Genomic DNA, 27,027 nt, shown 5'->3' with positions numbered 1-27,027 from the left:
ATACACACATACACTGTACAGGGAGGATTACCCACAATTTAAGAGTCTTTTTTTTTTTTTTTTACCTTGGTTTCAAATATTGGGAGTAGCCTCTCCGAAATGAACAGAATGTAGAATAGTGAAGCCAGCTAGCAGAGACACCTTATTGCAAGGGTGCAGTGGCAAGGAAAGAGAATATATTGTATTTAATAATTTTGTAAAAAATCATGGCCTTTGGATGTTTCACTAAAAGTCCTCTTAGGTTCCAAAAGCTTCCATTTAATAATATTTGATTCTGCCTTGGAAAAATTTGGTCAGATATTTCTGTTCTTTGACTTAAGATGCTCCTCATAGGGGATATATCTTAACTCATAAAATTCTTGAATAAAACTTTAGAGCATATTTGCCAGTTTCTAAACTTTTTCTAAGCTTTTTAGGGCTAATGGATAAATGATAGACATAAAATTTAGGAGACTTTCTGGCCTGCCCTAGTAGATCTTAGTGTTAAGATACGGAAGACTCAGATTGTTAGAGAGGAACTGAATTTAAGTTGGTAGAAACAAATTTTTTCTATGCAAAATTACTTGGAAATTGACTTTCTTACCTCACCTGAGATGGATGTGGCCAGCTGTGCTTCCACTCTACCAGAGTTACATTGACGTGTGATTTCACAAAAGGTCTGAAGTCTTAATCTAAAATCAAGGATTCTTGCATAGAGAGCATGAATAGGTTAGCGATCTTGGCATTTGAATTCTCATCTCTTCTCATGGACGGACACAGTTTTAGTCATTGGGATTTACCTTTTAATGGGTCAGACAGAGCCAGTTGTGATTTAGTATAGCTTAATAGCTAAGATACCAAGATTGGCCAGGCCTAATTCTTCTGAATTGAGTTACACCATTGCCAGTTGCCCTTTTGTGCAGAAGGAGTGTATGGATTTCCAGGAGAAGGTCCTCTGAGGGTGGACTTAGGAAGACGAGTACACTAGAGAAGCAGGGGGTACTGAAGATGACAGTGTTCCATAAAGGCGGGGGAGAGTAGGGTGGGATATGGTGACAAACCACCAGGATACATCCCTGTCTGAAGCCGTGGGCTGCTAGAACTCTAACAGATCATCTCTCTCTCTCTTCTGCTGAGACCAAACATGGTTTCACAGTGCATCTCAACACAGTTACTGCCAACCAATTTGAACTGAAAAATGAAGACAACCTGTATGTTTTACTAAGCCTTGGAAATAATAAAAGCGGCAGTCTTAAATTTTTGCTTTGTAGTTTGTGCGTCACAAACACTTTTCCATCCACATTGGCAAAGGACTTAAACTGTGGGGCAGACTGGGCAGTGTTGATTAATCAAAGTGTTGGCTGAGTTGGTCCCCTGATGGGACAGGGAACCGAGTGGTTGCCAGTGTGAGGTGTACTTCAGAGAATGTTATTAGAGTGGACCTGATTTATTGATTTCCGGTTACTCAGTAAAGTGATTAAAGGGTTGGAAGCGCATTTCTCAGGCTTCCCTTCAATTGATATTCTCTGGTAATGGAATGAGGTAAAAATGTGAGCCAGGAGACCTCTTCAAAAACTCTTTGAAAGCTTTTCGTAAGTGGTTACACTTATTAATATGCTAACACAGATATTATGATTTATAGTTAAAGATGGAACTGTTTTTAATATTTTATAAAAAGTGGTAAATTAGAAATCAAATTTTAATCTAAAAGCAAGGGGTCCTACTCTGAGATCCATGTATCTTGAAAACATTATGCTAAGTGAGAGAAGCCAGACAAAAAAGGTCACATGTTGTATAATTCCATTAATACGAAAGGAGGACATGATAAGGACATAATTGGGTAGCTTGGGGAGCATTCAAATTTATGTGCACATTTTTTTTTTTTTTTTTTTTTTGTATAAATGAGCACTGTTGATGAGGCGCCTGGGTGGCCCAGTCGGTTAAGCGTCTGCCTTCAGCTCAGGTCGTGATCCCCGAGTCCTGGGAGAAGCCTGCTTCTCCCACACTCTCTCCCTCTGCCATTCCCTGGGCTTGTGTTCTCTTGCTCTCTTGCTCCCCTCTCTCTCTGTCTGTCAAAATCAATCAATCAGTCGATCAATCTTTAGGGAAAAAACAAGCACTGTTGTGGGTAGAGAGGCTATAGTTTTAATCATTTTGTCATAGAGACCTCTGACCTTCAAATGGTTTAAAATTCACTACTTGAAAGTTAAAATTCACTACTTAAAAATGAATTTGTGTTTTCATTTTATAAATATATAGGAGAATATGGGAGTTCTTTCTATCATAAAGTTTCCTTTCCTCTGCCTGTGGCTTTTAAAGATTTTTTATTTCTTAACAATACAATTTTTAAAAATTATAAAACCTTATGGCGTATAGGTTTGTCATAGTTTTCTTAGATTTTCTGGAAAGATTTTTTTATTAATTTTTTACATTTATGCCTTTAGTACACCTTGAATTTAATTTTGAATATGGAATAAGATTGGTTTTGAATTAATTTTCTTCCAAATATACTTTTTGTATATTTGAAATTTTTTGCAACAAAAAGTTAAAAAAATCTGAAGGACTAGCTGGCCTTTTCTGATGGACTTCTAACTATTCTAATGTTATTATGAAGTTTCTGGCAAGCATGTTCAAAAAGGTGTACTCTCTCCTTTAATGAAAGTGTTGCCATTGCAGAGCCATAAAAAGATGAGATCCTGCCCTTTGCGACAACATGGATGAACCTAGAGGGTATTGTGCTGAGTGAAATAAGTCAGACTGAGAATGACAAATAAATACCATATGATTTCACTCATACGTGGAATTTAAAAAACAAAACAAGTGAATAGACGAAAAGCAGAATCAGACCTATAAATACAGAGAATAAACTGATGGTTTCCAGAGGAAAGGTGGTGGGCGGATGGGAAAAATGAATGAAGGGGAGAGGGAGACACAGGCCTCCAGTTATGGCGTGAGTAAGTCACAGACATAGGGAACGTGGTCAATGGTATTATAATAACATTGTATGGTAATAGATGATAACTGCACTTGTGAGCATAGCCTAATGTATAGAAAAGTTGAATCACTATGCTGTACACCAGAAATAAATATAACATTTTGTGTCAGCTGTGCTCAAAAAATTTCTTTAAATAAAATGAAATAAAATCAGCATTTATAAATTGCAAAATACTTGGAAACAACAATAAATAAATAAAGTGTTGCCAGTCTAATCCCTAAATTCTCAACAACGGGCATCTTGTAATAATATATGCATTTATAAAAAACAAAATCTTTTATAGTTTTTTGGCATGAATAAATAAACTTAATTTTGAGATTGCCTTGGTGGTGTCTTATTCAAAGCAGAACCATTTTCTCCATGCTTTCTGATTTGTGGGAAAGAGAGAGATTGCCTTGACAATTCGTATGTCTTATGGACAAAGTTTAAAAGACACAGCTTTCAGGAATTGTATACCTAAAATTTTTTCTCTTAAGAGCCCTGTACTTTAAAGAGAACTGAAGAACAGTGTTGACATTTGTGATTTTAAAAACTCGATTTTTTTCTGTAATTTTCAAATACTGTAATTTCAAAGAAGTGCTGTTCATGACTTATTGAACCTTATTTTGAAATTTATAAGGAGCAGTTGGTTTATACACTTTCCATGTTCTATTTTTATGAATTAGTTCTTTTAAAATATTTAAAACTCTATCCTGGAGTTAATATGGTTTATCATAACAGGTAAACAGTATATTTGGTTGTTTCTGAATTTTGTATTCTTGACAGTATAAGAATTTATAAAATTTTGATTCCTTCTCCAAATTATTTATTTAAATAGTTGTATGTTTATAATAAGTCTAGCACTTAGTTGTGGTCATTTGTTTGTTTTGATATATTTTTTTAAAGATTTTATTTATTTATTCGACAGAGATAGAGACAGCCAGCGAGAGAGGGAACACAAGCAGGGGGAGTGGGAGAGGAAGAAGCAGGCTCATAGCGGAAGAGCCCGATGTGGGGCTCGATCCCAGAACGCCGGGATCACGCCCTGAGCCAAAGGCAGACGCCCAAACGCTGTACCACCCAGGCGCCCCTGTTTTGATATTTTGAGAGCTTAAATTGATGAGCTTTATCATTGTTATAGCTTTGAAATTGGAATTTAAAAATATACAGATATAAGCAATATTATATTTTAACGTCATTAATAGGCTGTTTGCTAGGTCCTTCTAAGACTGAAGAGTCCAGATCAATTGCTAAAATAGGAGAAACATGAAATTTAAGTTAAATATTTTCATCTTGAGTTCTCCTATACCATATTATTTTTTTCTTCTCTATATAATATGTTGGACTCATTTTAAATATTTTAATTTTTGGTAGAGTTGTTTTATCATCTCTGTCATTTTCATGTATAACATTAAACAACCTCTGGTTTTTAGTAGACTATCACCATTCTGTTTTCTCAAGTTCTTTTCTTGCTATTTATTAGTGTTTGATTCATTCTCAGTTTCACTATTTTTGTTAGACGTGATGGAAGGGGACTTTTTTCCCCCTTCTCATTGCCTCTTTAAAAATAGAGAGGCCATAGTTGCTTCTCTAGGGAATTTTGTCAAGGCAAAAGTTCAGAAATAAGGATGTTGTGTCCTCTGCTTGCATTTTGGTCTCTGACTAAGGTCACCTGGCTGACAGTTCTGGTCTCTTAGGAAAGCTTCTCCTCTGCCACTACTTTAAAAATCACCAAAATGGATTTCAATTAATGTTAAGTTTGTTATTCTCTTTGAATTATCTTTCTTGTCAGTTTTATAGTGGAAGTTTACTGATTTAGGTCTAATCGTCTAGGATGTTTTTGCAGGAAATATCAGAAATAATCCAAATTCTGGATTATTATAATCCTATGTTTCTTAAAATGCTTAAATCATTAACAGAAATTTGAGCCATGGGTAGATAGTCTCAAGGATCACTTCTGGCTCAATTAACACATGCCTTAAATTTTCATAATGAGTTTGGTGGTGGTTTTACGATAAACTGAATTTTAAGTACGCCAGCCCACTTCTGCATCTTCCTGTTGTCTTTATTTCTTTCTTCCTAAGTCAAAACAAAACAGAAACCACAATGTAAAAACATTAACTGAAGTTTTGGGGGACAGTTACCCATAGTTCTAACTTTCCAAAACAACTGTTAGCATTTTTCATGTATTAATTTCTGTGTTTGTCCACGTATATGGATGTTTCATGTGATAATATGTGGTTAAGATTATAGAGAACATTTATAAAACTTAACAATAAAAAGGTAAATCCTGGGGCTAATGAAAGAAAAAAAAGAATAGATGGATAAATATTAGGGTAAATGAAAGGAAAATATTAGGAATTTGAGCCTTCCTAGGTCCATCTGGGTTGTCTGATTTCAAAAATAAGGTGGTTCAAATTATTGAGAAATGAGGTGTTCTAAGAGATCTAAAATGTACTTCATCATTTACCCTTGGGCTTTTCAATTTTTATTTGATAGAATTTGTTCAGAAATACAGAGCATTTCTAGATACAAAAGAGAATGAAATTTAGATGGAGAGGATCATGCTTGAGTTTCTTTTCCACCACTTACCGTGTGATCTGGACAACACTCCTCACCTTCATGAGCTTCAATAGGGATAAAAGTTGTTAAATCATAGAACTCTTGAAAGATTAGATTTAAAATGCCAGAGTTGAATTCACATACCATGCAAATATTTGTAATTACATAGAGACTTGAATAACTAACATGTATAACTAATTATATCTTTTTTTGTGACTATGGATATCATTAGTGTGAGAATGTCCTTTTGTGTAAATTTTGGTGGTTTAATACATTGTATAGGTTGTGTATGAACTCCAGAATCTCATGAGGAAACCAGACTTGTCCAAGAGTGCCTGTCACTGGTCGGTGACAAGGAGCGCTAAAGAATTGTAATTTCTCCCTGACTGTCCTTTTTGATAGATCACACCATAGCCACTTAGCAGCATGTTGACACCTCGGAGCAGCAGTTAAACATTCCTTTGTGTGACCCAGAAATCCCATTTCTGATTATAAAAATAACACTTGGAAAAAAATTAAATTATTGAATATACAAATGTAAGTGGAATGTTTTTCTTATAGCCAGTAAAAGGTTAATACCTGGGTGTGCCTAAGGAAAAACAACTAATCTAATCTTTCTTTCCACACTGGGCAGCAAAGTTAGAGGAATCCGCAGGATATGGTTGCTCATGTCTGATTTAGGATGAGTCACACAGCTCAAATAAGAATACGAGTAGGGTGGTGGTGAGTGTCGTAATGGATACAAATATGGTATTGGCAAGCAGTTAATTCTTATAAAGGAAACGAGGATGTCTCCAAGGAAATGATATTATGTGGGTCTTGCAGAATGAACAGAAGTTCTCCAGGTAGCCTAACAGCCTTGCAGGTTCAGAAAACCGCATGAGCAAGACATAGTGTGTTTAGTGTAACGCAAGTAATGGTGTGGTTTGTAGAAGGCGTAAGGAAGGGGGTAGGGAGAGTGAGCTTAGAGCCACTGCACTAGTACTACATTTGACTTTTACCAAAGACAACGAGATTTTTATTTCCACCCCAGAGAAATGTGGAGCATGTTGTATAACTAATAAAAGGAGAAAGAATAACATAGCCAATCAATATAAAATATCAGAGAGGTGTTTAAAGCACAGAGAAGACATTCCAAACGTGCCCTTGATGAAAACAGACCATTTTTGGGGAAAGTGGGCAGTGTCCTATTCTAGTCCAACTAGTTGGCAAATGCTTCAAAGAAGAGTTAGTTCCCCACCCCACATCAGAAATGTATTAGCACAAGTAACCTGACTGATGACACAGCTAAACCATCTGCTCTGACTTATCACATAAACGTTAAAATCCATTATGCCCTCAGCCACTGATGCTCTCTGACATTCCAGAATTCACCAATTGGGTGAAAGGCAGCTTCACAAAAAGAAGTTTATGTAAATGGAAAATATAGATATATATCTAAAAATTAGGACAGTGATAAGAGATATTTTGATAGGGGCACAGGCAGGAAATACTCAAGTAAATAGAAGAATTGACAGATAAGACACATCCTATTCTTATTACATTGTTTTCCCATAATGATTTTCTGATTTTCCCCTTTACTTCAAGCGCTCGATAGGCAGTCAGGAAACCCGGATTCTAGACCCAGCCATATCATTTCTAAACACGTACTTTACCCCAGAGAAGTCTTTACTTTTCTAGCCTTCGGTTTCCCCATTTCTTGAATGAAGTAATTTTCAAGTAGGTTCAACAGATGTAGCAGAGATGCTTCATAGGCTACTTGGAAGATGAAGGGAGCCTCCTGCCAAACCTTTCCCCTTCCAACAGAGCAGCTTTGCTTTTATTTGTATTATAAATGGAGCTTTCACAAGACTTTTTGATAAAAGGATTCCGTCACTTTTTAAGGTTTGAAAATCAATGAACTAGACACTTCATAGGGCATATCCAGCTCAGAAACAATTTCCACATCTGTAGAATGAGGATAGCGACAGTTTCATTTCATAGATATCTGAGGGGTGAACACGATGTTACATGTAGAAGAGGGCATAGAATATAGGAAGCATTCAATATATTAGCTATTACCCATACCCCACACCAAATAGGTCCCTCACAAATAAGACTGCATTTCCTGTGACTCTTAAACTTTGAGTATGAAATGTTGACCTGAAAAAATTGCCTAATCTGTCTGTTTTATATCAAAACACTATAAAAATGTCTTGGATATTTACTCTGAATTTTTAGTATAACCATTTTATTTCTACTTTTTTGTGCATTGCTTTTCCCTTCTACACTTGAAAGCTTCTCCTTCTCCATCAGATTTTTGAAATAATTATGACCAGATACAATTATGAAATTATTTTTTTTTTTGAGAGAGAGAAAGAGAGCTTGAGTGGGTGGGGGAGGGACAGAGGCACAGGGGGAGAGAGACTCTTTAGCAGGCTCCTTGCTGGGCCTTGAGCCCTTCACTGGGCTGGATTTCACGATCCTGAGATCATGGCCTGAGCTGAAATCAAGTCGGACACTTAACTGACTGAGCCACCCAGGAGCCCCACAGTTACAAAATTATACACATCGATGTGTTTCAGGCTTTCCAGTGCTTGGGAAAGTGACATCAGCATCCACTCTCTAACCCTGCCTTCTGCAACCTGCCTGGAGCTGCTGCTGATATTGTCAAGGAATAATGCAACGCTGCCTCCATCCCTTCGCTCTATGAATTCCTTTCAGGTAAGTACAACTCCTTTTCCAGGGGATGATTTTTCAGTTTTACTTGTAATTATTTTTTAAGGATCTTGTATTTTGTGGGAGATAGCCCACAGAACCCACACTTCAGATGATGATAATAAGCACAATGCATGGAATGCCTTGTGTCTCTTTGAAATAAATAAATAATAGAGACTCAGAATTGATTAGCTAGTAGTCTAATAGTGGCAGAGCCTATACCTTTCTAGCTCCAGAGTTTGTTCTTTTAACCTCCATCTCTCCTGTGTCTGAGAGAAATGACAAAAACACCTACAAAGACACTGTGAATGCCACTTTCCCTTTCCTAGCTTTGCTCTAGAACAAAGATCTTCAACCATTATTAGTAGATTTGCTACTGTTAGCTTGCAGTCAAGTTGCCAAATAGATGTTTAACACTGATGGTGCCCTACCTGCTTGCAGCACCTTTTCCCCCTCTCCCAAGCCCCTTCCTCCTCACTTCGACACTCCTCTGGATATTTATCTGTGCTCCTGGTAAAGGACATGGTGAGAGTAGAACAAACAGGACAGAACAGCGTATGTGGTCTGATCAACAGGAAGACCTCCTCCCTGGTAGGCAGCTAATTGTCACTGACGTGGCAAATGGGAATTAAGATGTTAACTAGTTGCTTAAGTTATGACCCATAGCTACTGAATGTAACATTGAACTTATCTATGACTCTTGACAATGGAAAAATACTCATGAGCTCTCTGAGGCTGATGAGAAGGTCACATGCATTGCAGAGAAATGAGTAAACATGGGTTGGCTGTACTTCTGAAGGATAGTGGTTGTATCCTAAGATAACTTCAGGATCAGTGTATATTGTTTGATATACCTCTGTGGTAAAACAAGATGTGGATTTTCCTATGAATTATAGCTCAGGAAATTGTTTCAAAAATTGCTCCAAGGGAATGCTTCCAAACTCATTTTACACAGCCAGCATTACACTGATACCAAAACCAGACAAGAATGCCACTAGAAAAGAAAATTATAGGCCAATATCCCTGATGAACATAGATGCAAAAATCCTCAATGGAATATTAGCAAACCAAATTCAATATACATTAAAAAGATCATGCACCATGACCAGGTGGCATTTGTTCCAGAGATGCAGGGATGGTTCAACATCTGCAAATCAATGAGTGTGATATACCACATTAACAAAATGAAGGATAAAAATTATATGATCATCTCAATAGATTTAGAAAAAACACTTGACAAAATTCAATATCTATTTATGATAAAAAAAAAAAAACAACCCTCAACAAAGTGGGTATAGAGGGAACAGACCTCAACATAATAAAGACCGTAATATGAGAGGCCCATAACTAACATCATACTCAACAATAAGATCAGGGAAAAAAAAAAAAGATCAGGAATAAGATAGGGATGCTCACTCTCACCACTTTTCTTCAACATAGTGTTGGAAGTCCTAGCCAAAGCAGATAGGTAAGAGAAAGGAATAAGAGAGATCTAAATTAGAAAGGGAAAGAAGTAGAACTATTTGCAGATGATATATTACATAGAGAAACCCTAAAGACTACCAAAAAACTGGTAGAACTAATGAAGGAAATAAAGGATGAAGGATACAAAATCAATATAAAAAATCAATATAAAAAATCTGTTGTGTTTCTATATACTAATAACAAATATCAGAAAAAGAAACTAAGGGGCACCTGGGTGGCTTAATCGGTTAAGTGTCTACCTTTGGCTCAGGTCATGGTCTCGGGGTCCTGGGATTGAGCCCCACGTCAGGCTCCCTGCTCATCAGGGAACCTGTTTCTCCCTCTCCGTCTGCTATTCGCCTTGCTCTGCGTGCTCTCTCTCTCTCTCTCTGTCAAATAAATAAAATCTTTTAAAAAAAGAAATTAAGAAAACAATCCCATTTCCAGTTGTATCAAAAAGAATAAAATAACTAGGAGTAAATTTAGTTGAGATAAAAGACCTGTACCCTGAAAGCTATAAGATATTAATGAAAGTAACTGAAAAAGACACAAATAAATGTGTAGATATTCTGTGCTCATGGATTAGAAGAATTGATATTGTTAAAATATCCATACCACCCAGTGCAACCTAAGGATTCAGTGCAATCCTTGTCAGAATTCCAATGGCATTTTTCACAGAACTACACAAAGAATTCTTAAGTTTGTATGGAACCACAAAAGACCCCAAATGGCCAAAGCAATCTTGACAAAGAACAAAGCTGGAAATATGCTTCCTAAGTTCATACTATATTACAAAGCTATAGTAATCAAAGCAGTATGGTATTGGCATAAAAACAGACACATAGACCAGTGGGACAGAATAGAGAGCCCAGAAATAAACCCATGTATATATGGTCAATTAATTTATGTCAGAGGAGCCAAGAATATACAATGGGGAAAGGACAGTCTCTTCAATGAATGGTGTTGGGAAAACTGGACAGCCATAGGCAAAAGAATGAAATTGGACCATCTCAAAAATTAAAGCAAAATGGATTAAAGCCTTGAAGGTAAGACCAGAAACCATAAAACTCCTAGAAGAAAACATAGGAGGTAAGTTCCTTGACAATGGTCTTGGTGATGATTTTTTTAATCTGACACCAAAATGAAAAATAAACAAAGGACTACATCAAACTGAAAAGCTGCTGTACAATAAAGGAAATCATCAACAAAATGAAAAGGCGACCTACTGAATGGGAAAAAATATTTGCAAATCATAGATCTGGAAAGGGGTTAGTATCCAAAATATATTAAAAAAAAAAAACTCATACAACTCAGCAGCAAAAACATCAAACACTTCAATTAAGAAATGGGCAAAAGATCTGAACAGACATTTTCCACTTACGATGGCCAACATGTACATGAAAGGATGCTCAGCATCACTGGTCATCAGAGAAATGCAGATCAAAACCACACTGAGTTATCATCACACCTTTTAGGGATGGCTGTCATCAAAAATACAGGAAAGAACAAGCATTGGCAAGGATGTGGAAGAAAAGGAACCCTTGTGCACTGTTGGTGCGAATGTATATTGGTGCAGCGAGTATGGAAAACAAACCTGTTGGCCAAAAAATTAAAAAAATAAAACTACCATATGATCCAGCAATTCCACTACTGGGTGTTTATCCAAAGAAAAATGAAAACACTAACTGGAAAAGATGTATGCATCCCCATGTTCGTTGCAGCATTATTTACAATAGCCAAGATATGGAACCAAACTAAGGGTCCATCTATGGATGAATGGATAAAGAGGTTGTGGGGCATATATATGCAATTCAACCATAAAAAAGAATAAAACCTTGCCATTTGTGACAATATGGATGGACCTAGAGGAGATTATGCTAAGTGAAATAAGTCAGAAAAAGACAAATACTGTATGATCTCATTTACATGTGGATTCTAAAAAAACAAAACCAAAGAAACCCGAGTTCATGGGTATGGAGATGACAAAATGGGTAAAGGTGAGCAAAAGGTACAAAGTTCCATTTATAAAATAAATAAGTCCTGAGGATATAATATACAGCATGGTGACTATAGTTAATAATACTATATTGCATATTTTAAAGTTGCTAACAGGTTAGATCTTAAAAGTTCTCATTATAAGAAAAACAAGTTTTTGTAAGTGGGATGGTGCTGGATGTTAACTAGACTTATTGTGATGATCCTTTTGCACTGTATATAAATATGGAATCGTTGTACACCTGAAATGAATATAATGTTATATGTCAATTATACCTCAATTAAAAATATTTTTTAAATAACTGCTCCAGTCTAATTTGCATTCATATTCTCCTGGTAAGCTGCGATATTATGTTTGATTTTCTTCCTGATACTAATTTCATACTTTGGCCCTGGTGTACCTGTTTTATTTATCAGTACTTGATTACCAGCTTCAATCCTGAGCTCTCAAAGGGACCTCTGAAAACACCTTCTCATTTTGTAAGAGAGGAAACTGAGATTCAGAGAGATGGAGTGAGTTGGCCAGGGAATACCCACCATGTTATTCACAGAGCTGGACTCACCAGGCTTGTGCCCTGGTAATTCCACCTGCTACCCAAGGGCAATACTCGCTGAAGTCCTGGAAGGTAGAGGGGGTGGGAGCTGTACATGGAGGCAGGTTGTATCTACCTTGAAATGTCCACACACACACACACACACACACACACACACACACCTTATTTTGCAGTAACTTATAATTATTTATATACTTGAACCAGAAATGATTTAAAGTTCTGTATATCAATCCATGTTTCTTTTTAAGTTTTGCTCATTGAATCGAACATTGAATAACATAAAGGTTTGTATATGCCCACAAACATTTATGGAGGGAAATACAAGAAACTTAATAGTGGTTATCTTTGGGGAGCAAGGCTGGAAGACATTTACTATTTATGTCACTTTCCATGTACTGTTTGAAATGTTTGTGTGATGGGTGAATGGGGATCAAGAGAGATGACTCTGACTTGGAGGATATTACAGCACATGAGGGAGATAGAATAATCATCCATGTGTGATATAAATTGAGAATAATTTTATTGCAAAGTAGTCTCAACTCAAGTCTTAAGGAGATTAAGGAAGAAGAAGAATTTAAACTAGGTGTGGGGGAATTGAGAGGAGGCGCATTCTGTTTTGTCCCTGTGACAGAGGAGGTCTTAATCCCTCGATGGATCCCAGCTCAGGCTCACATCAGCACCTGGGCACAAAAGCCCTGCGTGCTCTCAGTGATGTTAGTGTCCTCTCGTAGCAGCTCAGCCACAGGAGCTCTGTGACTGACTCTTCCTCCCTACTCCTGATTGTACTTCATCTGCTTTCAGCCTGGTTGCTGAATATTATTAACCAGGAGCACAGACACTTTCCCAGTTCCCAAGGTGTAGAGAAACTCGGCACAAGTTCACGAACGGTGTCTGCTACAGCGATGCAGTCCTTGCTACTGCCTCTGGAAAGAAGCAGTCTTCTCAGGAGCATACCAGGAACCGACTTCCTTGTGCGGGTCTTCACTGTAAGATAAAGGATCAGTGAAGAAGGGGAGGGAGTCTGTCAGGATTAGAAAGAGATGCTCTGCTTTTTCATCTTTGTAACACCTACTTAATTATTTATTACAATGACAAGGAGTGGGGCTGCTAATTTTGCCCATATTTGGGATTTACTTTTTTCAATTGGAAATTCACTGTAATGCACATCTTTTAAGGTGCTGTATTGGCAAGAGCTGTAAAATAGTAGAATGACACTTGTTAAAGATACCATCTTTACATTTCCAATTCTCTTACTTTCCAGACCCAGTTAGTGACTGTGAGCACTGCTGCTTTTCTTGTAAAAAATGTTATTTTAGGTTTCCAGGGATTCACTTGACATTCCTGCTTGAGCTGTTATCACTGCCAAATCCCAAAAGGAAAAGTTTATCTTATTTATTAGAGCTATTAACATATATGAAATTCTAACTTCTTAAATTACAGTGTAACATTTCTTTCAGGCCAATAGGGATACCATTTGGTGGATTTGTTGTAATTTTGACTTGTACCGTGTTACCACACCTTCATATCCGCAGTGTGATTATGAGCAAACAGAATGCAGGATTTGGTTGAGAAACACCGATGCGTTGCGAAGCACGTACTGTAGTTGTTGTGCCCCAAGAAGAAGGATGGGCTTATGTCACTCCCAGCTTAAAATTCTTCCATGACCTTCCTGTTGCGATGAGAACAAAATCCAAACATCTTGTCAGAAACAAGACCTACCTTTGGCGCTCTTGGTGGACACGGAGTCAGGCCAGAGGCCCCAAAGGCCCCCAGCTAAGCATTGTTTTCCCAATTTGCTTGGGCTTCCGTTTCTTCTGCAGTTGGGTCTCATCCCTCCAGACGTGGAGTAACTAAGTGGTAACATGGCAGAGAGCTCCATTAATAGATGGAGCCATCTGGCTAAACTCTCTCTCTCTCCTAACTTATGGTTTGACTCCCACAGAGAATTCCCAGGAAGAGCCTTCCTTGGAAACTTAGACTCAGCTGAGAGATAAGGAGTGTTCCACCGCCTCGAGCCCTGAGCTGAGGACATCTTGTTTGTTCTTTCCCACACCTTACCTCATTAACTCCAGCTCCATCAGCGGCTCCAGGCCTTCCCAACTGTGCGGGTGGCATTTCTAAGGTCGTAGAGCCCCCAAATGAAAGCTTCTTTGTTTCCCCCAGGTAGATAGCTGTGTTCTACAATAATTGTAAATGTTTTCACAGACATTATCCATTTTTAAATCCTCACAACAACAAACCCCATTTTAAAGGTACAGAAAGGTAGTAATCTAGGGGCGCCTGGGTGGCACAGCGGTTAAGCGTCTGCCTTCGGCTCAGGGCGTGATCCCGGCGTTATGGGATCGAGCCCCACATCAGGCTCCTCCTCTATGAGCCTGCTTCTTCCTCTCCCACTCCCCATGCTTGTGTTCCCTCTCTCGCTGGCTGTCTCTCTCTCTGTCAAATAAATAAATGAAATCTTTAAGAAAAAAAAAAAAAGAAAGTAAGTAATCTAAACAAGTTTATGTAAGTCCTAATATGCAGGGCTATGGGTTTTTTTTAATTCCTACCTAGGTTCTCTGATTCTGAGTCTATTGTTTATTCCATCCCATGACAATTTCATCAAAGAAAATGGCAAATCATCCTTTTTCACAGTCCTGGGTTTTGTATTATCTTATTTTTACCATCAGGCAGCAACAGTTTTTCTTTTATTAATATCATCCTTTAGAGAACCACAACCTTCAAACGTGGGCGCAATGTGAGTAACATTCTTAAGTAATGGGTCCTGGAAAAAAGGTGAGCTTCATCAGGTTACAGTTTTATGTGTATGCTGTGTAACTGGATTATATAGTGAGAATATGTAGAGAAGAAGAAACAGAAAAGCTTTATAGAGCTTATCTATTACCATCTGATAATTAGGGTTAATCAGGGCTATTTTCTCAGCTCTAGATGGATGTGAAATCATACACTGTTCACTGGGGAAGGGTGAAGCAGAGGAAGCATCTTGAGTAAGGGACCTGTATACTACTTAGAGAAGAAAATTCTCACTTATGTTACTTGTATGTAGTTTGGTTTTTAACTTTAAGAAATCCACTGATAGTTGAATTTCATCATTTCTGTGATGTAAAAACGATATATTCAAGTTCTCAATTGTTCAGAAGTTAATAATTTTACAAATAATTCTCCCATCCATCTGCTTTTTCATTGCCTGCTGAGACCTCTGTCATGAGAGAAGAGGGGAGGAAAATGACACATGGAAATTTGGTTTAATCATTTGGCCATTTGTTGGAATCGCAGGTAAAAAGTTTTGATGATATAGTAGTTCAAAGGAAGTTGTGGTTTAATTTAAAATGTTTTTTTAAAAAATATCTATAGGGGCTTCAAGAAATCGCTAGGCAGAGGCCTGAGAGCTTTACAGACGAGTAGTAACAAAGGGCAACAGAGAAGAGAAAGTGAGGTTTCTGTCTCTACACCGTTTTTTTCATCTACTTTCAGATACTGCACAACACAAATGGCCTTTTCTGTCTCTTGCGTGCCATGTTCATCTCTGGGTAAATAATAGCCATTATTGGGGCACCTGGGTGGCACAGTGGTTAAGCGTCTGCCTTCAGCTCAGGGCATGATCCCAGTGTTATGGGATCGAGCCCCACATCAGGCTCCTCCGCTATGAGCCTGCTTCTTCCTCTCCCACTCCCCCTGCTTGTGTTCCCTCTCTCGCTGGCTGTCTCTATCTCTGTCGAATAAATAAAATCTTTAAAAAAATAATAATAATAATAGCCATTATTACCCTTTAACATTTTACAAATTGATTATGAAAAGATTATCTCTTTCATGATAAAAATTGGAAAATACAGAAAAATGAAAAAAAAATTGAAATCTCTGGGAATAACCACTATCGGCACTGTAGGGTAATTCTTGTTGGTGTTTTTATGTGTACTTTGAAAACGCATGTGCCAATGTACATACACAAATGCAAATATATTTTAGTATAAAACTGGCCTCATTGGAAATGCTGGGGATGAGATAATGGCAGAATTCTCCTCTTTCCTTTGCTTCATCTTCTGGCATGAAGACAGTCTTCCTGGAGACTGCTAACGGGCCTTGGGGTACTTTTATATAAAGGTCCTGTTATTAGGTTAGCGTGGATACGATGGGAGGCTGTAAGCCATTGCAGACGTAACAGGAGGTGGATAGACCTTCGTCAAGATGGGCAGGCACTTGCTACAATTTGTGCTCAGCTCTCGTGGTAATCCTTGTATGCCTTCCAAAGAACTAAGGGAGTGGTGTTGGCACCCTCAAGTCCTGAGAAGTGTCAGCCTTCTTTCTTTCCTGCTAGTCCCTTTGTCCTCAGTGGGCAGAGATAATCAGGAGTTGAGTGCTACTCTTTATATTCGGGAACCCCGGTCTCAAAGTAGTGATTACCGCTCTATTTTCACTCTCCTCAAAACAGATTTCTGAGAATTGCCTCAGCAATTTGGGTGTGAAAAGGATGTTGCCTTCTCCATCCCTTTTGGCCCTGCAGGGCATTCTTGGTTTGGGAAAATGAGCAGGTATGCTTAGTTTAATACAGTTCTCTAATGTGGATTCTTCCTTCCTCTGCCTGACCGCCATGGTGTCCTACTCTAGAGAGAGCCTGGAGGACGGGGCCAGGCGGAGAGCCAGCCAGAGGCTGCTCGCCCTGCCCACGTTCCCTGCCACGTTCCCCACTCCTCAGGAATTTCTGTCCCTATCAAAGAGTTAGGGTTGTAGGCAGAGCAGGGTAGTTCCCAGGCCGTCGGTGGCACTGGCCTATAATCTGAGGAGCTGCTACTTGACAGGGGAGCTTGACTGGGCTGGGGGTGCTCTGCATTTGGCCTCACTGCGAAAAGCGGGAATTGAGGTTTGCCCCAGAAAGTCAATAATAGTATCTCTTGTTTTGCTTGTTTTTAATGCTGTAACTTTTTCCTACCCTAACTTTAAAGGAAATGCATACTCATGGCAGAAAATGTGGTATGGTTTTCATTAACAAAATGATACATATTTGCACTTCTAGCCTAAAAAGATAGAATCTTAAAATTAAACCAACTACTACTTTAGCCCAGTTCAGTCCGTCTGTCCTTCCTGACTTGGTAGGGAGAGAAGGCCTGATTGCAAGGCCTTGCAGGCTCTAAGCAACCTTTGTGGTTTGAGGGCTCTCACTATCTCTGCACCTCTGACTCTGAAATGGGTGTGGGGAGGCCCGGAAGACAAAGAGGGTCTGTCTAGTTCTGTGATGATGGGATTATGGCTAGTGTTGATTCTTACATGTCAGTACCCATGGGAAGCTTGTTTGAAGTTCAGGTTTCTGAGTCAGTAACCCTGGAGGAGAGCCCAGGAATCTGCATGCTAACAAACATCCAAAGTGTTTCTAATAAAGGTTTTCCAGAACAGGTAAAAAAACAGTTACATGACAATAGAATATACTCCCAGTAATTGTTAAGGAAAAAAGCCTTTAAATAGGATGAAAACCTGGTCACTAGCTCAAATAGGTTAATTATTTTCCTCTTGTCTTCACTTTTCATTATTAATCTGCACTTAACAATCCCTGACTATGGAGGTAAAGTGAATCCTTGTCATGAAGCTTGTATATTTTCTTTCCCTTTTTTTCTTCTACCATGACCTCTCCCTTTTAAACTCAGGTGCTGTGTAGAATCCCGGGGTTAGTTACCTCTGTAAGCCATCTTGCTGCCATTCAGGATGAACACCTAGCATTGCGGTGTCTCCCAGCCTGAGTTTCTCCCTTCCCTCGGGGATGTCCAACCTCTGGAGTCCTTCTCTCCCTCTCATGACAAGTCTGGTCTGTCAGGACGGTCGCTCACCCTGAGGCAGGACACTCAAGGTGTCATGTAGTCTTAGATCTGCCACCAACTGGACTTGTGACGCTGGTCCAGTTAGGTAACCTGTATGGGTCCCAGTTTCTTTATCTGTACATTAAGGAGATTGGATTAGATTATAATGTTCCTTTTAAAGTAGATGCACACAGAGTCATTTTGTCTGTTCCCAGCTGTTCCTAATTTATTCACCACGGCTGAATAATATAACTTTATTCCTTAAAGGGATTGGTTTCTCCTGAATATCCTAAAAGTGTTTAACTGAAGAAAAGCATAGATAAAGCCACATTATGTAGTTTCTTTTTTCTCTCCAAGAGAACGGAGTCCATGTCACAAGACCTTCCTAACAGCCCCCAAAGAAGGGTCAGGAATGATGAGACTAGAGTGCTGCCTGGCCTTCGGCTCTTCCTGCCTGAGAGACCTAGGTCACTCCTTCATGGGAAGACCCCCAGCGATGGGCTGTCTGTCAGAGAAAAGGAAGGGGAGGAAAGCTGGGATATTCTCTGGACAGCCCTTACACCCTCCCTCAGTCTTGTTCCACTTTGGGGTTCACTTCCTCTGTCTGACTCTGGATCCTGGCCCACATTGAAACATTTGTGACTTAAGAATTTTCCAGTGCTTTTGTATTTGCATTTATTTGTAACTATGGTTATTCCAAGAAAGTTTTCTAAAATTTGAACCTTTCCCCTTGCCTGGGGCTATTAAGGAGAGGACTTGGTTCTTTCTCACACACTTAGCGCAGCTGTGGTTCAGTCAGGTGGCTTCATGATGGCGGGTCTTGCTTCCTTGAAATCCCTTTAAAGGTAAAGACCAGCATGTTGCTTCTTACTAGGTTAGAAGCTGGGAATGATGGTTGCAGAGGACTGATTATGTTGGAATGGCAGGGAAGGTATGTCTGTAGCTTCAGCTGGTGCTTCATGCAGTTACTATCTGCAGTTGGCGTCCAACAATATAAGGCAGTTGGGTTAACCTGTAGCATACAAAAGGGTTCTGGTGCATTGTCCGAAGCTATAATAAAGGAACACAAACTAAACTGGAGTAAAGAGTTAGCCGAGGGGCGCCTGGGTGACTCACTTGGTTAAACGTGTGACTCTTGATTTCAGCTTAGGTCATGATCTCAGGGTTGTGAGATCAAGCCCCACGTTGGGCTCCATGCTGGGCATAGAGCCTGCTTTAGATTCAATCTCTCCCTCTCCCACTACCCCTCACCCCTCCTAAAAAAAAAAAAAAAAAAAGCTGAGTAATGTTTAGGTGCTAGTGCCTTTTCTTGTCTCTTTAGAACTGTACATACGGAGTTCTTTATAAACAACTACAGTTGTCCATACTTCCGATGTTTCTGACTCTCTTCCTTCTGGTCTTACTGTTTTCTTCTCATTTAACTTCAGCTTGGGTATCATTTGTAAAGGAAATAAACATTTGAGTCATTGTCCATTTGAACTGTCAGCTGCTTTTCAGCAAGTCTTGCTAATATACTAATATTTTTAGCAGAAATCAGAGCACTGCAAACAGAAGACATGGTTCTTGATATTACTGTAAATACATGTGTTGAGTCTGCTTACACGACTGTAATTTTTAATATAGTGGAAATTATGTATACCATCTTTGTATATGTGAGTATGATGAGAGGAGTATGCATTTTTTGGTTGTCATACTCTTCTTCCTTTTTTCTTTTTTCTTATTCTCTGTTATCTTGATTTTTTTCATCCTTTTTAAAAAAAATTCTGCTGTCTTGGAAGCGATAGTGTGCGAGTTTTTTTTGTAGTGGTTGCTCTTAAAATTTTAAAATACATAGAATAGAAAATTTTCTAGCAAAAACAAAATTGTTCAATATCTTTACCTTTTTCAGACAGGCAAGAATTTTATCAATATTTTATCTATTTTTTTATTATTGATGTATAGTTGACATACAATGTTACTATGTTAGCTTCAGGTATACAACGTAGTGATTCAACAATTCTATACATTACTTAGTGCTCATTACAGTTAAGTGTAGGCACCATACATGGTTATTACAATATTATTGACTATGTTCCTTATGCTGTACTTTTCATCCCTGTAACTTATTTATTTTATAACTGGAAGTTTGTTCCTCTTAATCACCTTTACCTCTTTTGCCCATTCCCCCAACAACCATCTCCCCTCTGGCAACTACCAGTTTGTTCTCTGACTTTTAAAAGTCTGTTTTTTGTTTGTTTGTTCATTTGGGTTTTTTTTTTTTTTTTTTTTTTGGATTCCACATATAAGTGAAATCATAGTATTTGTTTTTCTCTGTCTGACTTATTTCACTTAAAATAATCCCCTCTATTCCGTCCAGGTTGTTGCAAATGGCAAAATCTCATTCTTTTTTATGGCTGAGTAATATCCCATTATATATATATATATATACCACAGCTCCTTCATCCATTCATCTGTTGGTCACTTGGGTTGATTTCACATCTTAGCTATTGTAAATAACACTACAATACATGTAGGGGTGCATACATCTTTTCTTATCAGTGTTTTTGTTTTCTTTCAGTGAATACCTAGTAGTGGAATTACTGGATCATATGGTATTTCCATTTTTAATTTTTTGAAGAATCTTCATACTGTTTTTCACAGTGGTTGCACCAATTTACATTCCCACCAATAGTGCAGGAGAGTTCCCTTTTCTCTATATCCTTGCCAATACTTACTATTTCTTGTCTTTTTGATATTAGCTATTCTAACTGGTATAAGGTAATGTGTCCCTGTGGTTTTGATTTGCATTTTTCTGATGATTAGTGATGTTGAACCTCTTTTCATTTGTCTCTTGGCCATCTGTATGTCTTTGGAAAAATGTCTGTTTAGATCCTTGGCACACTTTTTAAATGGGTTGTTTGGTTTTTTGAGTTCTGTAAGTTTTTTTTTTAATATATTATGGATATTAACTCCTTATTGGATATATATTTACAAACACCCTCTCCCATTCAGTAGGTTGCCTTTTTATTTTGTTGGCAGTTTTGTTTGCTGTGCAAAAGCTTTGATTTTCATGTAGTCCCAGGGGTTTATTTTCACGTTTGTTTCTCTTACCTGGGGAGATGTATCCATAAATACACTGCCAAGATTATGTCCAAGAGATTACTGCCTATGTGTTCTTTTAGGAGTTTTATGGTTTCAGGTCTCACATTTAGGTCTTTAATACATTTTGAATTTATTTTTTAAAAGTCATAAGTATTCCAGTTTCATTCTTTTGCATGTAGCTGTCCGCTTTTTCCAACTCCATTTATTGAAAAGACTACTTTTTTCACTGTATATTTTTGCCTCCTTTGTCATAGATTCATTGACCATTTATGCATGGGTTTATTTCTGGTCTTTCTATCCAAATAGGATATGAGTCTGAGCTCTTTGAGTCTGTTTTTGTGCCATTACCATACTGTTTTGATTGTTATAGCTTTGTAGTATATCTTGAGATCTGGGGGTATGATACCTCAGGCTTTATTCTTTCTCAAGATTGCTAAGACTGCTTTGGCTATTTGAAGTCTTTTGTGGTTCCATACAAATTTTAGGTTATTTATTTTAGTTCTATGAAAAATGCTATGGGTATTTGATAGGGGTTGCTTTGAATCTTTAGATTGGTTTGGGTAGTATGGACATTTTAATAGTATTAATTCTTCCCATATATGAGCATGGAATGTGTTTCCATTTGTGCCATTTTCATTTTCAGAGAATAGGTCTTTCACCTTCTTGGTTAAATTTATCCCTAGGTATTTTAATCTTTTTGGTGCAATTGTAAATGGGATTGTTTTCTTAATTTCTCCTTCTGCTACTTCATTATTAGTGTATAGAAATGCTACAGATTTCTGCACGTTGATTTTGTATCCTGTGACTTTACAGAATTCATTTATTAGCTCTAGTAGTTTTTTGGTGGAGTATTTAGAGTTTTCTCTGTATAGTATCATGTCTTCTACAAATGGTAAAAATTTTACTTCTTCCTTACCAATATGGATGCCCCCCCCTTTTTTCTTATCCAGTTGCTCTGGCTGGGACTTCCAGTAATATGTTGAATAAAAGGAACAACATCCTTGTCTTGTTCCTGATCTTAGAGAAAAAGCTGTCAGCTTTCCCCCATTGAGTATGTTGTTACCTGTGGGGTTTTCATATATGGCCTTTCTTATGTTGAAGTATGTTCCCTTTAAGCCTACTTTGTTGAGAGTTTTTATCATGAATGGATGCTGTATTTTGTCAAATGCTTTTCTGCATCTGTTGAGATAATTGCATGATTTTTTATCTTTCCTCTTGTTAATGTGATGTGTCACATTGATTTATGAATATTGAACCACCTTTGCATCCCTGGAATAAATCTCACTTGGTTAGGTGAATGATCCTTTTAATGTATGTAGAATTTGGTTTGCTAATATTTTGTTGAGAGTTTTTGCATCTGTGTTCATCAGGGATGTTTACCTATAGTTCTCTTTTTCTGTAGTGTCATTGTCTGGTTTTGGTATCAGTGTCGTGCTAGCCTTGTGGAATGAATTTGAAAACTTTCCTCCCTTTCCTATTTTTTGGAATAATTTGAAAACAGGTATTAATTCTTATTCAAATTTTTGGTAGAATTCACCTGTGAGGCTATCTGTCCTGGACCTTTTTTTGGTGGGAGATTTTTGATTACCAGTTCAATTTTGGTGTTAGTAATTTGTGTGTTCACATTTTCTATTTCTTCTTGATTCAGTTTTGGAAGGTTGTATGTTTCTAGATTTACACATTTTTTTTCTAGGTTGTTTGGGTTCTTGGCATATAATTTTTCATTGTATTCTCTTGTAATGCTTTGTGTTTTTGTGGTTTCGATTGTTATTTCTACCCATTTATTTCTGATTTTATTATATGAGTTCTCTCATTTTTTCTTGATGAATCTAGTAAAGGTTTATCAATTTTGTTTGCCCTTTCAAAGAACCAGCTTTTGTTTTCATCGATCTTTTCTGTTGTTATTTTCATCTCTATTACATTTATTTCCATTCTGATCTTTATTATTTCCTTCCTTCTACTGACTTTGGACTTTGGTCATTCTTTATATTGCGAGTGGTATTATGCTTGATGACATCACAGAGTTCCCCTAACCTCTTCTCAATTTTTATTATTTTTTCTTTTTATTGTGCAGCTTAGCTTCTTTCCATTGCCCTGTCTTCTGGATCATTGATTCATTCTTCTGCATCCTGTAGTATGCTGTTGATTCCCTCTAGAGTATTTTTCATTTTAGGTATTGTGTTCATCAGCTCTGTTTCTTTTTTATATTTTTTTATCTCTTTGTTGATGTTCTAAGTTCATCTATTTTTTTCTCAAGTCCAGTGAGTATTTTTATGACCATTACTTTGAATTCTTCATCAGGCATATTGCTCATCTCCATTTCATTTAGCTCTTTTTCTGTGATTTTGGTCTTGTTCTTTCACATGGGACATATTCCTCTGTCTCTGTATTTTGTCTAACTCTGCATTTGTTTCTGTATATTGGGTGAGTAAGCTACTTCTCCTGGTTTTGAAAGTAGTGTCCTTGTATAGTAGAGGTCCTCTGGAAGAAGTCCTATAGTGCAATCCCCCCTGGTCACCAGAACCAGGTGTTGCAGTGGTTTTCCCTTTGTGGGCTGTGTCTGCCCTCCTGTTGTGGTAGAGCTGCAGTTGCCTTCAGCCCAGTGGTCTGCAGTAAACTGATTCTCCTGCTATGGGCACACTAGGGGTGGTTTACCCCTACACTGTTGAGAGGCTGGGCTGTGACAGCAAGGGCTCATTGGTGGGTGGGGCCAGTACTCAGCCTGGCTATTAGCCTCTCTGCCACAGCTGCAGTACACAGGAAGGGCTTACTCACTGCACAGGAAGCTGAGAGGCCTGCATGGCTGCTGGAACCGTGGGCACAGTGGTGTGTAAGGTTATTTCCCCTGCCTTCCAAGGGCACAAGTCACTTTGGAGGTGGGTCTGCTAGGGAACACCAGGTGGGGCATTTGGTGCTTGCAAGGTAGATGGAGAGTGTTAGAACTGGCTTCTGCAAACATCTGGCTATGTAGGCTGGGGGAGATCAAGAGAAATGGCATGTGCCTAGAGAAATCTATAGATCCCTGCCCCTCCTGTATGGATGTAAGATTAGTCTGTAAATCTCCTTCACCTATATCCCAGGCACTTTTCAAACTGCTGCTTCTCTGCTGTGTCTCAGGCCAAGTTATTTAGCATGAGGTCTCTAAGGGTGGAGACTCAATTTCATTTCACCCACTAGCTGTCCTGGAGCTAAGCCCCACTAATTTTCAAAGCCAGATGTTACGGGGATTCATCTTCCCAGTGTAGACCCCCAGGGTGGGGGTGACCAGTGTGGATCAGATCCCCACTTCTCTGTTTGTGATGTCCCTCCAGATTCTGGGTAGTCATCCAGGGGTTTGGTTCCCGACTGTGTCTCTGCCCATCATATCCTTTTCTCTGTGGCCTTCTCTCTGTGACTAGGTGTGGAAGGTCTTTTCTGCCAGTCTTCGTTTTCAGAGTTAGTTGTAGTGGATGTACTTGCCTTGGTCTATCCGTGGCACGAGGGGAGCTCAGGATCCTCCTACTTTGTGTCTTCCCCAACATGTTCCTTAATTCTGTTAAACACATTTTCCCCCTCACCCCACATCTTCCCCATTGTTGTCTACTGTTTTTGTTTATTTTGCTTAAAAACAAATAAATTAGTTATTAAATATTTTAATGTTCATTGCATACATACATATCAGTTGCTATGCTCTTTGTTTTTCTCTTGCCTCCCATGTCCTTTAGTACTCCTTTCACTGACAGCCTGTGAATAGCATACTCTTTTAGTCTTTCTGTGTCTAAAATGTCTTTATTTTGTTCCCAGTCTTGAATGATGACTAAGCTAGGTATAGAATTCTGTACCTCTTTTCAATTTGAAGATCTATCACTCATTGCCTTCTATTTCTGTCGATAAGACAGCTGTTGTAAAATTATTTGCTGTTCCTCTGAAGATAATCCATCCTTTTTTCCCTACCAGTCTGTAAGATTTTATCTTTGTGCTTTATGTGCTGTAGTTTTATAGTGAGGTCCAGGTGTGGATTTAAAAAAAATTTTTTCTACTTAATACTCTGAGACCACTTCATCTGAGGACTCCTGTCTTTAATTAGTCCTGGAAAGTTGTTAACAGTTGTATAGTAAATCTCCATTATCCCTCCCCTCCCATTTCCTTCTTTTTACCTCCTATGAGACATATATTGGAGTCTTTCAAGCTATTCTCCTTTGTCTCTTAAATGTTTTTTCATCTATCTATCTATCTATCTATCTATCTATCTATCTATCTATCTGACTTCAAGATAAATCCCTCAGTACTGAGTTTTCCAATTCACTCATTCTGGTGTTTATCCCCATTACTGAGTTTTCTTTCAATGAATATATATGTGTATATATTTTTTTTTCCCAAAATACCAATTTTGAAAAGTCTTTCTGAGAGTTTGAAATCAGCATGCTTTTAAGTCTTTTTCGTTTGTTCTGTTATTTTAATTTTGTCTGCAGCTGCTTAATCTTCTAGTTGTTAATTTTGTGACTAATTTAGGGTTCGATTTCTCATGTGTTTTAGAATTGTAGTGCTCATCATTGGCTATGACTTAACTCTGGTTTTCATATCTATAGTAGGAGAATAACTACCCTTCCTGTCTGAAAGCACTTTCTAAGGAATAAAGGTAATTTGTGGCCATTTTTATAATTAATGTAATTGGTATCACATTGTACCGCTACTCTCTATCTTTGAAGTCAGATTTTTTGAGGATGGGGGGGTGGCATGGTGAGAAAATGAAATATGTTAGGTCATGATAGAATTACACATCCCCAGATTTTTAGTTGTCTGCTAACTGTTGTCAGCAGTTCAGGTCACAAATTGCAGAGTAGTTTCTAGAAACAAATGGATTGTGGCTTTGTTTGTACTTTTAGAGCTGTGTGAAATGGAAAGGAAATTGTGTTTAATGACAGTAGAGCTAGCTCAACCATTTGCTGTATTTTCAGTTTTTCTTGACTGTATTTCTTTTTTAACCGAGTAATAGTGTCTACGATGTACCTTGCTAGTTAGTGTTTAGGTGCTTTTAAAAATCCATTTAAACTAAATTTGCTCTGCATATACAAGGGTTTATTATAGTATGTCTTTAGTTAATTATTACTTTCATTTCATAATGTCGAGGGCTTGGAGGGTCTCACTGTGGATATGATGCTTTTTATCAGTTTTATAAATCACTTTGTTTGTGTCTCCCCCCCAGCCCCCAGAACAAAAACAAAAACAAAAGCTGTGCCTTGGCAGGTATTAAAGTCAGGGAGAAAGTCAGAGCCTGAGTTTGACTCTGGATACACAAAATTAAACGTTTTCTTCTCATATTGCCACATTCTTGGCGACAGTCAGCTGGAGTCCTGCTTTTCTCCTTAAACTGGTCATTTTTTTTTAATTGAAAAATTTGCATCCTGCTCTTTTCCCATCCTCAGGAGGGTCAAAAAAATGTTCTATACATTTCCAGGTAGCAGAAAACAATGGTAGCTATTTAATAATCAGTCTCAAAAACTGAAAACAATATGAAACAACTTCCCAATTATGAAAGCTCTCCATGCATACTTGGAGACAGACAATGCCAAAAGTGCAGAATAACTGTGAGTAAGTAGGAAAAAAAAAATCAAGTTCTGGTGTTCAGTTCCTTATACTTCCCTCCCACCTCCACTCTGCCATAAGGCTTTTTGTGAGCAAAAGCAGAATAAGAAAAACTTCAAGGAAGGCAGAAGAGAGAGGCTAACAAAAGTGCTTAAGTGTGATTTTTAATGGCCACTAGAAAAGTTAAATCCAGCCTAAATTTTAAAATGCTGGAAAAAATGTCCAAGCAGATCAGAGCTTGGAGTATAGGGAAGAGATTTTAAAGTACATGTCATTTAAAGGGTCAGGTCATATAGGACCAGGTATAACATTTTAAAAGACAGGCATAGTTTAAAGGGTAATAATTTAAAAGGGTAAGCACTACTTACTG

The 27,027-nt window shown here is 38.0% G+C and overlaps 1 protein-coding gene across 7 annotated transcripts in view; it reads left to right on the top strand.

Annotated features, from left to right (window-relative positions):
- The window catches only part of UBE3D (ubiquitin protein ligase E3D), a 367,577-nt gene that overhangs the window by 78,907 nt on the left and 261,643 nt on the right, over positions 1–27,027 (top strand). For all 7 annotated transcript variants that reach the window (XR_008956211.1, XM_048219692.2, XM_057303955.1 and 4 more), the window contains exon 9: positions 8,080–8,218. Coding sequence is in view for 6 of the 7 variants with exons in the window: in XM_048219692.2 (XP_048075649.1) it covers positions 8,080–8,218 (139 nt within the window). In the remaining variant the exon portion in view is untranslated. The remainder of the gene's footprint in view (positions 1–8,079; positions 8,219–27,027) is intronic.

Source organism: Ursus arctos, unplaced genomic scaffold (assembly GCF_023065955.2).
Source record: "Ursus arctos isolate Adak ecotype North America unplaced genomic scaffold, UrsArc2.0 scaffold_29, whole genome shotgun sequence".
Taxonomy (NCBI): domain Eukaryota; kingdom Metazoa; phylum Chordata; class Mammalia; order Carnivora; family Ursidae; genus Ursus; species Ursus arctos.
The sequence above is the reverse complement of the archived record's forward strand: the minus strand, read 5'-3'. Positions and strand labels throughout refer to the sequence as shown.